The 11891-nt window shown below is 36.4% G+C and overlaps 1 protein-coding gene across 1 annotated transcript; it reads left to right on the top strand.

The window, feature by feature from the left end:
* The first annotated feature begins 2455 nt into the window (after window positions 1-2455).
* On the top strand, window positions 2456-8437 carry LOC131328902 (uncharacterized). The gene is made up of 5 exons (XM_058361869.1): window positions 2456-3094; window positions 3672-3989; window positions 7483-7575; window positions 7662-7729; window positions 8087-8437. The coding sequence occupies exons 1-5, from the start codon at window positions 2789-2791 to the stop codon at window positions 8253-8255; spliced, it is 954 nt and encodes a 317-aa protein (XP_058217852.1). The 5' UTR covers window positions 2456-2788; the 3' UTR covers window positions 8256-8437.
* The last annotated feature ends 3454 nt before the right edge of the window (window positions 8438-11891 follow it).

The following is an 11891-nucleotide window of genomic DNA, read 5'->3' as shown; positions in this document are numbered from 1 at the left end:
TCTAACAATGATAGACACTTCCTCTTACGTTTCCGAAATTGCACTTACCTCTCATGTTAGACTTGTCGGCTAGCAAATGTTAACGGAGTGCGTGAATGTACAATTTTACCCATTTATTGGAGTACTTAATGCAATAGTTATCCAGTCTAGAATTTTAAAAATGAAAGTTTACTTCACCTTATCTCTAAATTTTTTTGTGAAAATAGACTTTAAAAGTTATAATAGTTTGCCTATTTTTTCAAAGGTTTAAATTTCTAGCTTTAGATTGTAGTTTCATTGAAGTTGTGGAAATTTAATTCCGGCAAAATTCTAAAGGTATTTTTTACCAATTGGGAACCCATTACCTTTTTTTTCCAATTATGATTTTGTTGCTTTATAAATTAAATTGAATTTCATTAGAACATCCTATCATAAATATCGTTATCGGAGAAAACATATGGGTAAATCATGTAGCCATAAGGTCCTTTTCTAAAAAATTGGAGAGTAATTTTGACATGTGTACTGCTAATTTAAACCAGCTTCGATTAGCAACTGTATTCTTTATACCATAGAATTTTTTAATTTCATGAAACTTTTAATCTTTTAATCACAAATTTGCTTTACAAGATCCAAAAGTTTTAAAAAAATCGGTTGGAATAAAAAGATGATTTGGCTAAGAAACTGTGGAAGAGTTTTAGCCAAAATATGCCTTTTTCCTCCAATCAATTTTTTTCTAGACTTTTGGACGACATATAACCTTAATTGAAAGCCATGTAATTTAGAAATTTTTGTTATTCTTTGCAAAAACAATAAAAATCGAAGCTTCATGAAAATGAAAAAAAAAACTGTAATTTCTTTGTAGTTATGCCTACAAATGCATTTGTCTTCAAATAAATTCAAAAAAAATTCAATCTCTGTAGAAAAAAATACTTATACATGCATATTTAAAACCAAATGTATATATGTAATCTAAAAGTTCGAAAAAGAAATCAATTGGAGAAAAAAAAATATTTTGGCTAAAACTTTTAACATAATTTTTCTGGTATAAAAATGCATGGTGTAGGGTTGAGAAAAAAAGTTTACCTTAATTTAAAGCCTTACTAGCAGCAAACCCGTGCTATGCACAAAAGTCGCAACACAACGTACAAAATAAAAGTTACTCTAATATTCTCAATTGTGTTTATTTTATTTTGATTTCATGTGAATACACCAATGAAACTTGATCAAGCAAGTCAAATAAAAAACACAAAGATCAAAAAAGCCAAAACAATAAAATATTATCCTGGAATAGTTGTAAATTTGTAACATTATGGAGATGTATTAACCTTTTAAGTTGCATTCACCACAAACATATGACATGAACAAAATCCCATTCAAAAAGTGCTGTAACATCTAGTTTTCATGAATATCAACAAATACATTAGAATTGTCGATACCTCATAAATGCCATCTTCAAAATAATTAAGCAAATCTTCATAAATTATGAGATCTATTGAACTTTTTAAATATTTGGGTCTTCAAATTGTCTTTGGTTCTTCAAATATGGAGACCCTACTCTTATTTTGGAAACAAAATTTTTTAAAAGTATGATGGGCTACTCCTAGATTATCTTATAAATGCAAAAATTGGGAATAAATTATAAAATATATTCCTCCAATATGGAGACCCTACTCTCATTTTGGAGACAAAATTTTTAAAAAGTATGATGGGTCCCCTCTTAGATTCTCTCATAAATGCAAAAAGTGAAAATAAATTACAAAATCTTCCTCCAATATAGAGACCCTACTCTCATTTTTTAAACAAAATATTAAAAAGTATGATGGGTCACTCCTAAATTCTATCACAAAGTGCAAAAAGTGATAATAAATTATAAAATCTTTCTCCAACATGTTACATCCATTCTCCATTTTAGAGTTTGAGAGATGGTTGAAGATGCTCTTAGGTCTCCCATGCATACTCTATATCTTCAAATATCTCTTCATTCCTCCATTTTGGAGGAATTAATCAATCCAACCCATCTTCTATATTTGCCTCAATTTTGGAGGATTGGTTTTGATACTTCATATTTGGAGGATCAAAAATTTATGGAGGAATGGAGGAATAAAGGCAAAAATGAAATATATTGGATTGAAGATGCTGAGTTTGGTCATCCACTCTAAATCTCTACTTTTTTTTTCTTTTGTTTCCGGTTGAAAGAATTGAGGAATAAAGGAATAGAGATGTGTGCATTGGAGTTAATAGGAATTATAAAATCCTTCAAAATTACTTTTTCAACATAAAATTATATTTTGATCTTCCAAAATGGAGGAATAGAGATTGTTAGATTGAAGATGCTTTAATAAGATATTTACAGCAGGATAACCATATTATGGCATGTGTATAATATAAATAAACATAAACAAGAAGATACTGTAACAAAGATACTGTATCATTTTAGTCATGTTCAGAACCGAACCGAACCAATTCTCATCCAATTGTAATGGTCTTGCTTTGTCTTAACTCTCATCCAGTCTTCTTCTTCTTCTTCTTATTCTTCTCTCTCTCTCTCTCTCTCTCTCTCTCTCTCCTGTGTCTATAGACTCTATGCTAACCCCTGAAATCTGCAGCTCAACCCCCATACTCCCTTTATTTCTCTTCCTCACCAACCAAAATAAAACGAATCATATCCCTCACCCAGAAAACCCCCCCGAAAAAAATCAACCAAAAGCGCACCCAAAGTGTGTTTTTTGATTGAGGGCAATTCCATACACAAAAAATACAAATCTTTTAAAGGAATACATACATCGAAATATATAGTAGTCGATCGAGGATGCCCAAGTGCTTTAGCCTAACGGCGTCGAGAAGCTGGTGCTACAGAACCCACTTCTCCAACTCGGGCCTCCGCTCCACCATCACCGACCTCGGCGACGGCACAGTCATGCACTGCTGGGTCCCCAAGACCCGGAAAGACTCCAAACCCGACTTGCTCCTCGTCCACGGCTTCGGAGCCAACGCAATGTGGCAGTGGGGCGACGTCGTCCGCCTCATGGTCCCGCACTTCAACGTCTACGTCCCCGACCTCGTTTTCTTCGGTGACTCCTACACCACCCGCCCCGACCGCTCCGAGTCCTTCCAGGTTACTACTGTTGGAGTTATTTCGTTGTTTAATTCTACATATAAGTATTTGTATTGTTTGGTCTTCAAAATTGGTTTGTTTGCTACTGTATTTCTTCGATCTAATGTCTCGTTGTTTTTAGTTGTTGCTTTTGCTTCGTGCCAGTTTCTGTTTAGAGTCTTAAGACCTCGGAATTGTTTAGTTTTGGTTCGGATTCTCTCCCATCCAAATTTTGAACCGAAAGGGACAGTCCAAATCTGAAATGGTTAATTTGTTTTGCTACTGTACGTGGTTCTTCTAATGTTGGTTTTTTAGATGTTGTTGCCTTTGCTTTTCCTTCGTGCTAGTTGCTATTTGGACTTCGAAATTGTTTAAATTGAGTTCCGATTCTCTCCGGTCCAGGACAGTTTAAGTCTGAACCAAACATCAGTATAATCAAGAAATTGAATTTGCTGAGAAACTCTTAATTGCAGCTAGCAAAGATACAATCTATATTTGAACTGTCCTGTCTGTCGTCTAGTCCAAATTAAGGAAGGGAAATGATCAGATTTGGTTTAGTTTATATGCTGCTTGAAGTCAGTTGTGTTTTTTCATCCAGGCCCGGTGCGTGATGCGGGTGATGGAGGCGAACGGGGTGGGGAAGGTGAGCGTGGTGGGGCTGAGCTACGGGGGGTTCGTGGCGTACAGCATGGCGGCGCAGTTCAGGGGGGAGGTGGAGAGGGTGGTGATATGCTGCGCGGGGGTGTGTTTGGAGGAGAAGGATCTTGGGGAAGGGATGTTTAGGGTGTCGGATCTGGAGGAGGTGGGGAGGATACTCCTGCCGCAGACGGCGGACAAGATGAGGGAGCTCATGAATTACACTTTCGTTAAGCCCCCCAAGATCGTGCCCTCTTGCTTGCTCCAGGATTTCATCGATGTAAGTTTGCCGTCTTTTTTTTTCTCTTTCTCATCTCTTGTCTTAAAACAAAGTTGGAGTCGAGTCCTACCTCTGTACCCGTACAATTTCGACTCTTGGATCAAGTCGGAATATTTTTATCCCTTAGGATTTTGGCATGACTCAACGATCAAAAACACACCGGAACATGATTACACCGGATTTCCGGTACAGAGGATTTTACGGGGTTGTTACATGCACCAGGAGAAAAGGTCTTTTTCTTTTTCTTTTTTTTTTTCTTTTTCCCCCTAATTTTCAGTTTTCAGTGGTGTTTACAAAAGCTTAATACTGTAGAAGAAAATAGAGAGTAGAAATGTTGTTGAACAACTTTGTCTTGGCGTCTTAATCATCTACTGTATTTACTAGTATTAGTCCACCGACGAAGAACCAACCTATCATAACTCGACAGGACAAAAGATTTGAATTGGTGGTAATTACATTACATGGACGCACCGTCGTGTATCTCTCTGTATCGCAGACATTATCCCGAATTCTGAATTTTTTATTTTTTTGAATAAATTGATAAGTAATCACCAACATTGGATTGAGCTAATTTATTAGGATAGGTTGCAATCTATTTCGTGCATAATTGATGGTTATGATGCTGTATGTGGGATCGGAGGTGGGCCATCCAATGGTACAAAATATTAAATATGTACCCTAACTAGAATTATTGTAGAAATCTATGCAAATTTTGGTACAGAAGACCTGAGCGATTCTCTATTATTCTAGAAATCTATTCATATTTAGGTACAGAAGACTATTCATATTTACTAGGTACAGAAGACCTGAGCGATTATCTATCTATTATTCTAGAAATCTATGCAAATTTTGGTACAGAATACCTGTGCGATTATATATATTGATTGGAAAAATAGTTCCAATAATTAACCAGACCACCGGATATTTTCCATGTATATAGAAATCGTCCTCAATTAATAATTTCTTTCTTTCTTTCTTTCTCAAAAAACTACTACTTTACTACTCTAGTAGAACACCACACCTAGTATTAATTACACCTTTGGAGTTGAATTCTGTGTTTCCTCCTCATGTGGCCAAAAAATGTAGTAGTTGAGTCAAATCAAGTCAAGAAGATCGAAGAAAAAGAAAGACGTCCCACAAAGGAGGACAATGGGCACAAGTCTTTATTAAAGTTTTGATTAGTATCTCTCCATTATAAATTAGCATTCCTATCAGCTCTGCTCTTTTGAGACTGTTAGATGTTCAGTTTTGTGTTTTTCTTTTTTAAGGGAGAGTGATGATTTACAGTTTACACCCTTCTTTTATCCATTTCTACTCCTTTTTGGGAATTGATTTTCCACTCCCTTTTTGTTAATGTCACTCTTCTTCTCTCACAAAACCAATCATCTAGTAAGACACAAAGGCCCCGTTTGATAAACGGATTGAAAGTTGGGATTGGATTACTAAGGTGATGGTATTAGTAATTCTTTGTTTGGTTTCTAAAATTGGTTCGGATTGGTAGTCCCATGGGATGAACAATCATGGAACTACCAATCCGGCCCATAGGGGGTATTAGCAATACCCCGTGGGGCTTGGTATTCGTAATCTAATCCCAACCCCTTCTCACTACCAATCTCTTCTCAGTACCAATTTCTTCTATCAATCCAATCCTATCATCTAATCTCATCTCAAACAAACATGATATTAATAATTCCATCATCTAATCTCATCCAAACAAACATACTCATTATCAATCTCTTCTCATTAACAATCCATTTACTAATCTCATTCCTAATTCCGTCTCCTTACGAATCTCATCCATCTATCACTGTTATCAAACGAGGCCAAAGGGAATTGGCATTAACAAAAAGGGGAGCGGCAAAATCACTCCCCTTTTTTTTATATACCTTGTCTTTGTTAGGTAGAGTTAGCCCTAGTTTCCCCAAAAAAAGTTCATTTTTTTTTTTCCCCCATTTTATCCTATTCAAGAAAGATTTTGTAAGCTCCGTGTCACTAAGCCAAATAAGTACTTATTTTACAATTTTCAAGCTTAAAAATAATGGGCTAACTGAAATATGAAAATATGCAATATGGATATTGTTTGAAATATCTCGATGAGATCTTTTAAACGATACAAATAAAATTAAAAAATTATTTATGTAAGCACATTATTTTTAAGCTTGAAAATTGAAAATAAGTAATCCCTCCGTCCCAAATTAGATGACAATTTTTGATATTTGTGCCAATTTCAATTTCTTGTATCTTTCAATATGAATCTTAAAAAATATGCAATATGGATCTTGTTTGATAGTTCTCGATTAGTTCTATTATAGAAAGTTTTCACTCATAAAAAATATTATAGATTGAAAGATATAAGTAATGAAAAATGACACAAAATTCAAAAAATTTCATTCTTTTTGGGACAGAAAGAGTATTTATTTTCACTTTTCAAAATTTGGGAAATTGTATTGAAAAGTGTAAAGGTGTATCAAAGGCTTTTTTTTTTCTCAGCATATTGACAACTCCGTTGGCTAGCTATCAATAGAATAACCCTTATACAATAACAAATTCGTTTTTCATACCATTCCCCCAAAAGAATCTGCAGATTCTCTCTGGAATTGCCAAAACATTGTTTGCACATCCTATACCTATTTGTCTTGTATACTTTCCTAACTTGAGCTTCCAGTCCAAATATACCCAAGTCAGACGTACCAAACCATTAGCCATTTGATCCATAGTCCCAATCCACCATTTGCTCCGATCGCGGGCGAGATACTTGAGTCTTTCACATGAGATTTGAAAACAGATTGCCAACAAACAATAGCCACGATGCCGCAAAGTCTAATTCCTTAAGCAGGGGTGGGGCGATTTTGAGGAGACCATATGGAGGGTGTCAAACCAAACCAAACCAATCATATTTGGATTCATGTCATAAAGATATGATAGGTTTTTTACTTGCTGGCTGTCAGCTACCTAACGCACAACCCTCTTCCTTTATCCAGGCTTGAGACCGGTTGGGAAAGAAAGATAAGGCTCTAAGCACGAACCAGGCAAAGGTGTCGCCGAGAGGAAATCTGGAGTGACTCAGATGTGTGGTGGTGTGTGCCACAGAGAGAGAATAGAGAGTTGTCTTCAGAATTATGTTGAAGCACTTCAGCAATTTAGAATTTTTAAACATGAACAAGTCAGATTATAAAAATAAGCCACGTACTGATTCAAGTATGCACTCTCTACCTTGGACCTTTCACCAAATTTCTAAACAACAATCTCAAAGTGATAAAGGGTGATTGATCATTTTCAAAACAAGCGAAGAAGATTATAAAGTACATGAAGAAAGTTTAGTAGCTTAGTGCAACTAGATAAGACAGAGAGCGTGAAAATCAATCTCCTCCCTGGGATAGCAACGTTAAGTTTTAAGTTAGAAGCTAATTTTTTTTATTCTAGTTGCAAGTGGTGTTTACATTTGAGTCCTAAACTGTCTGGTTTCACTATAGGAGAGCAATTTATTTGGCAGGTAATGTTTACGGAGAATGTAGAAGAGAAGAAAGAGTTGATTCGAGCTCTTGCGAAGGACCGAAAACTCTCGGACCTTCCCAAGATTCCTCAGGTTTACATTTCTTCTTTCTCTTTCAAATTTGGGCGCAACTACCTCCTTCATACCTTTTGAGCAAATTTCTTTTGCCTCTCATGCAGCCTACACTCATAATCTGGGGAGAAGAAGATCAAGTATTCCCCTTAGAACTCGGCTACAGACTAAAAAGGTCAAATACGCAAGTACTTATTCACAACTTTTTTGTATCAAGCAAGCTCATAAGCCTCTACTTGACGCGCCAGTAATGAGGAACTATATTACTTGATCGCATGAGTTAATCATATCTCTGGTTGATGGTAACACATCAGCCAAGATAATGTACATACACATTTTTGTGAGATTGTTGTTCGCATTGGAAAATGGCCGTTGTGTCGAATAGAGTTATTTCTTCCATCGCAATTTTTGCACTTGAAATTTCGAAATGCAGACTCGTGATTTGCAACACAATTCCATGTATAACTTGACTAATCAAATAGACGAAAAATGATTGACATATGGTAAATGGTGTGATTTTGGTTTTATGCAGGCATTTGGGGGACAATGCACAGCTGGTAATAGTGAAGAAATCAGGGCATGCCTTCATTGTAGAGAAGCCCAAGGAGTTGTTCAAGCACTTAAAATCCTTCCTTATTGATTCGTTCCGTCTAACAGTAAGCCCTGTTTCCAATCAGCAGAACCAGATCTTGGCTAACTAACTGCAGACCCTAAATGGAATGGATTTGATGAGTTTAAATCTGACCCATTACATGAAACAACAAACATGTTTTAGAGAATCGTTGTGCCCGAAACACTTTGCATGATTCATAATTAAGTCTGTAATAGATACTTTCTTTCTGGCTCGAGCATTGTAATGAATAGAAATCAGTTCTTGCAGCAACTGTATACCACGAATTGATGTAGGGTCTGTACTTGATCTTAGGTCTCGCATTAGCGTATGGTGGTGTATGGCACTGAATCATTTTTTAATTAAACACGGTCATTTTTTATTTTTTATTTTGGGTCAAACGGAATTTCTAAACACGGTCATTCAATTTAGATACCTTCATCCTCAAGCTAAAAAATGTGTCCCATACATGGGGAATAGTGTTTTTGCGATAGCTACTTATTCTCACTTCTTCTCTTGTTTTCTCAATTCGTTTACTTCTCAGGTTAAGTTCCAAGAGATTTTTTATTTTTTTTGCTGTTTCATGATAAGTGCGGTGTCTGTATCAACAAATTCTCGTTTAATGGGAAGTATTCCCATTTCTTTGAATTCTAATTACTATTATCTAAAGTAATAGTGTTTATCATGTACCATGGACCTTTTCAATCATAATGTGAGGGTTACGTTTGAGGGAAAGACTACGATACACACACCTTATTTGGGTGTACATCATATGCACTTTCCAAAATATTATGAATTATAGAGAAAATGTTACGAATTATATAAAAGTTATGAGATACATCAAAATGTTATGAATCATAATGAAAATGTTATGAATCGTACTGCTGAAAGTTATGAATTCTAGAACAAAAGTTACGAAACACGCTAAAATGTTATGAATGAACCATAAAATAGGTGCATATGGTACATCCTTTTAAGGGGTGTGTATTGTAGACTTTCCCTACGTTGATTGTGACTTTTTATGCTTAAATTTTCCAAGTAAATGTCTAACTAAAAATGCCATACCCTATTCACATATTAACTATCCAAGCGCAGCATTATTTCATAGTTCATTCATTTCTGAGGGTACAAGTATGTGTTCACTTGTATGGACATGGAGGCCTACTGTGCCCATCTCACCGTCCGTCTCGGCAATCAATAGTTCAGGGAAGAGTTATTTTATGACCGGTTAGCGGTAATAAATAGTAAGACCATCCAAACCGTCTAAAACTTTTTTGGACGGTAAGATTTAGCGCAGCTGCATACTGCTGTAAGATGGGCATAGCAGCCCCCACTTCCCACCTGGATAGGTACGAGACAATAAAATGGCAGCAGGAAAAAGAGAGAAGAAAGTAAATGGAATTTCTTTTAGCATCAGTTAGCCCTATCAAATAGGTTGATTCAGCGGTTTTTTTTACAGCACTGGAGTGGGGTTGAACGCCTGTAGAAAAGAGGTTGCCATACGTTTTGAGTATTGTAAATTCTCTATCATGTGACAAAAAGTAGGCACAGAAGGCAATTGTGGTTGCCATCATCTACTTTGGCCGTCTCCTACCCAGAACCCACTATGAGTAAAAAGCTTGAACCTCAACAGTGTTTTGAAGGGATGAAAGAAAACAAATTACTCCATTATATGGGTTCGCCACTTTTATCATCTGCCAACTCAGATGACACATTTGACATTTGCACAAATAAAAACATCAGTTAGCTGTTAAATGTGCGTAGAAGAAATCTGGATTCTGGCCATTTACCATTGTGTGCGCGTTATGTATACGAGGAAGTATTTTGTGTTCCTGTGACACCAAGTGTCGTGCTAATGTGGTGCCACGGTTTCACTTATGGTCGGCCGTGTGTGTACGGGGTGGGGTCCGGAGCCGAGCCAGCAATTTGTCCGCACAGCCGGTTTGGCCTCAATCGAGCCCCACCCTGTGCACTCACGGGCACTCGTATATGTATGTCACGGTTACACAAAACAATTTCTCGTATATATGTATGTTTGTATAAATAGGTTAGAAGAAACCAGGATTCTAGCCAAATAGTACCAAAAAGTGTTTGTGTGCGCTCATGCGTGTAAATATGTATATATGATACTATATTGTCACATATGGGCATGCTTTTCCGAGGAAAACAAAAGGAAGGAGGAATTTATTCCAGTCCACCATGAAAATATATATTCCATATCAGAGGATGCGGTGAATTAATATGGCATGTTGGTAATGTTCAGAAAAGGAAGGTACGGCATATTGGTTACATGTAATGAAATAGTCTTTTAAGTTTAAAGATTCCAAACTTGTATTGTATATTTAGAAACAAAAAAAGATATTTCACAAAATATCATGCTTCCCATCAACATTCCAAAACTCATTTCAGAATATAAAAAATTTGGAAATTGATTCTTTTAACTGAGGCGTTTTAACAAAAATAAAATTACCAGCGGAGTAGTTTTGACAAAGTTGAATCCGTTTACTTGTTCGTTTTGCTTTAAGAAACAAAAAACTCGGGTTTCATTGGTTTTTTTCTAAACCGAAAGTCTGAAAAAGACTTGCATTCTTCTTGGAGATTAAACTATTTACACCGCCGGTGTAAACATTTGTTTCCTCTAAATCAATTGCATTGCTCTACGTCGCCAAAACAATGGTCCCACATGACAACGTGGAGCAATATAATTGATTTGAAGGAAACAAATGTTTACACCACCGGTGTATATAATTTAAGGGCTAGGTACAAAGAAATTTTACCCGAAAATCACCCAGAATGCACTATTAATGACCGGTCATAAATACATCGGTATTTTATGACCAGTCATAAATAGTGCATTTGGATAAAATTTCTTTGTACATAGACTTTTGATATACGGAGTAATTTATTCTCTTTTTCTTGATCATCTGATTAATTACATGCGGAAGCAAAAGAATAAGGAAACAAAAGAACGGCCATCAGGCCATGTCTTATGCAGGGCAGGGCGACTTGGTAAGTTATTGCATAAAAAGTGTACGCCAAAAGGTTTATTAATATGCCAACCTTATGCAGTTTGTATTATCAAAAGGCTTTAGCACTAAAAGTTACTACTAACCATTTACATCAGTCCATACAAAGGAAGTTGGAATTCTGGGATTTCAAACCAAAAATCAACATACAACATAGTGGGCCACTGTCAACGTCTATAGCGCTAGAGCAAATCCACTATCACAACAAACCAAAGGACCCGGGCCCACAATGGACCTGGACCCGAACCCGGATTCTCTGTAGTCAACTGCAGAGAAGACAATACAGTTCAATTACAGTCATTCATATTAAAAATTGATAGTCAAGATTTGCAGAAGTATCCTATAGGTAAGAGACTTCCGCAAATCTGGTCCATTTAAAACACTTTTGAATAGATGCGATCACTCGAACTGTCCTTTGCAGTGCAAAAGTAGACAAGCAGTTTCCTGGACAAATAAACACCCAAAACCACAACACCACTACCCAAGCTTAGCAGCCTTATCCACTTCTTTGCCCTGGTGGTGCCCATCCTCAGGTGCCGATATTTTTAGATCTCACCTCATATCTCTCTTTCGTTCATCGGGTGGTCTCTACCAGCCTTCTAGAGTTACCAAACCTAAAGAACCTGGGTGATGTGACAGCATTGTGTTGTGCATCAAAACATCGTTTTGATAAGAGTTAAAAACACATTTGAGTGCATCAA

The sequence above is a fragment of the Rhododendron vialii genome, chromosome 6a (genome assembly GCF_030253575.1).
Source record: "Rhododendron vialii isolate Sample 1 chromosome 6a, ASM3025357v1".
NCBI lineage: Eukaryota > Viridiplantae > Streptophyta > Magnoliopsida > Ericales > Ericaceae > Rhododendron > Rhododendron vialii.
The sequence above is the reverse complement of the archived record's forward strand: the minus strand, read 5'-3'. Positions and strand labels throughout refer to the sequence as shown.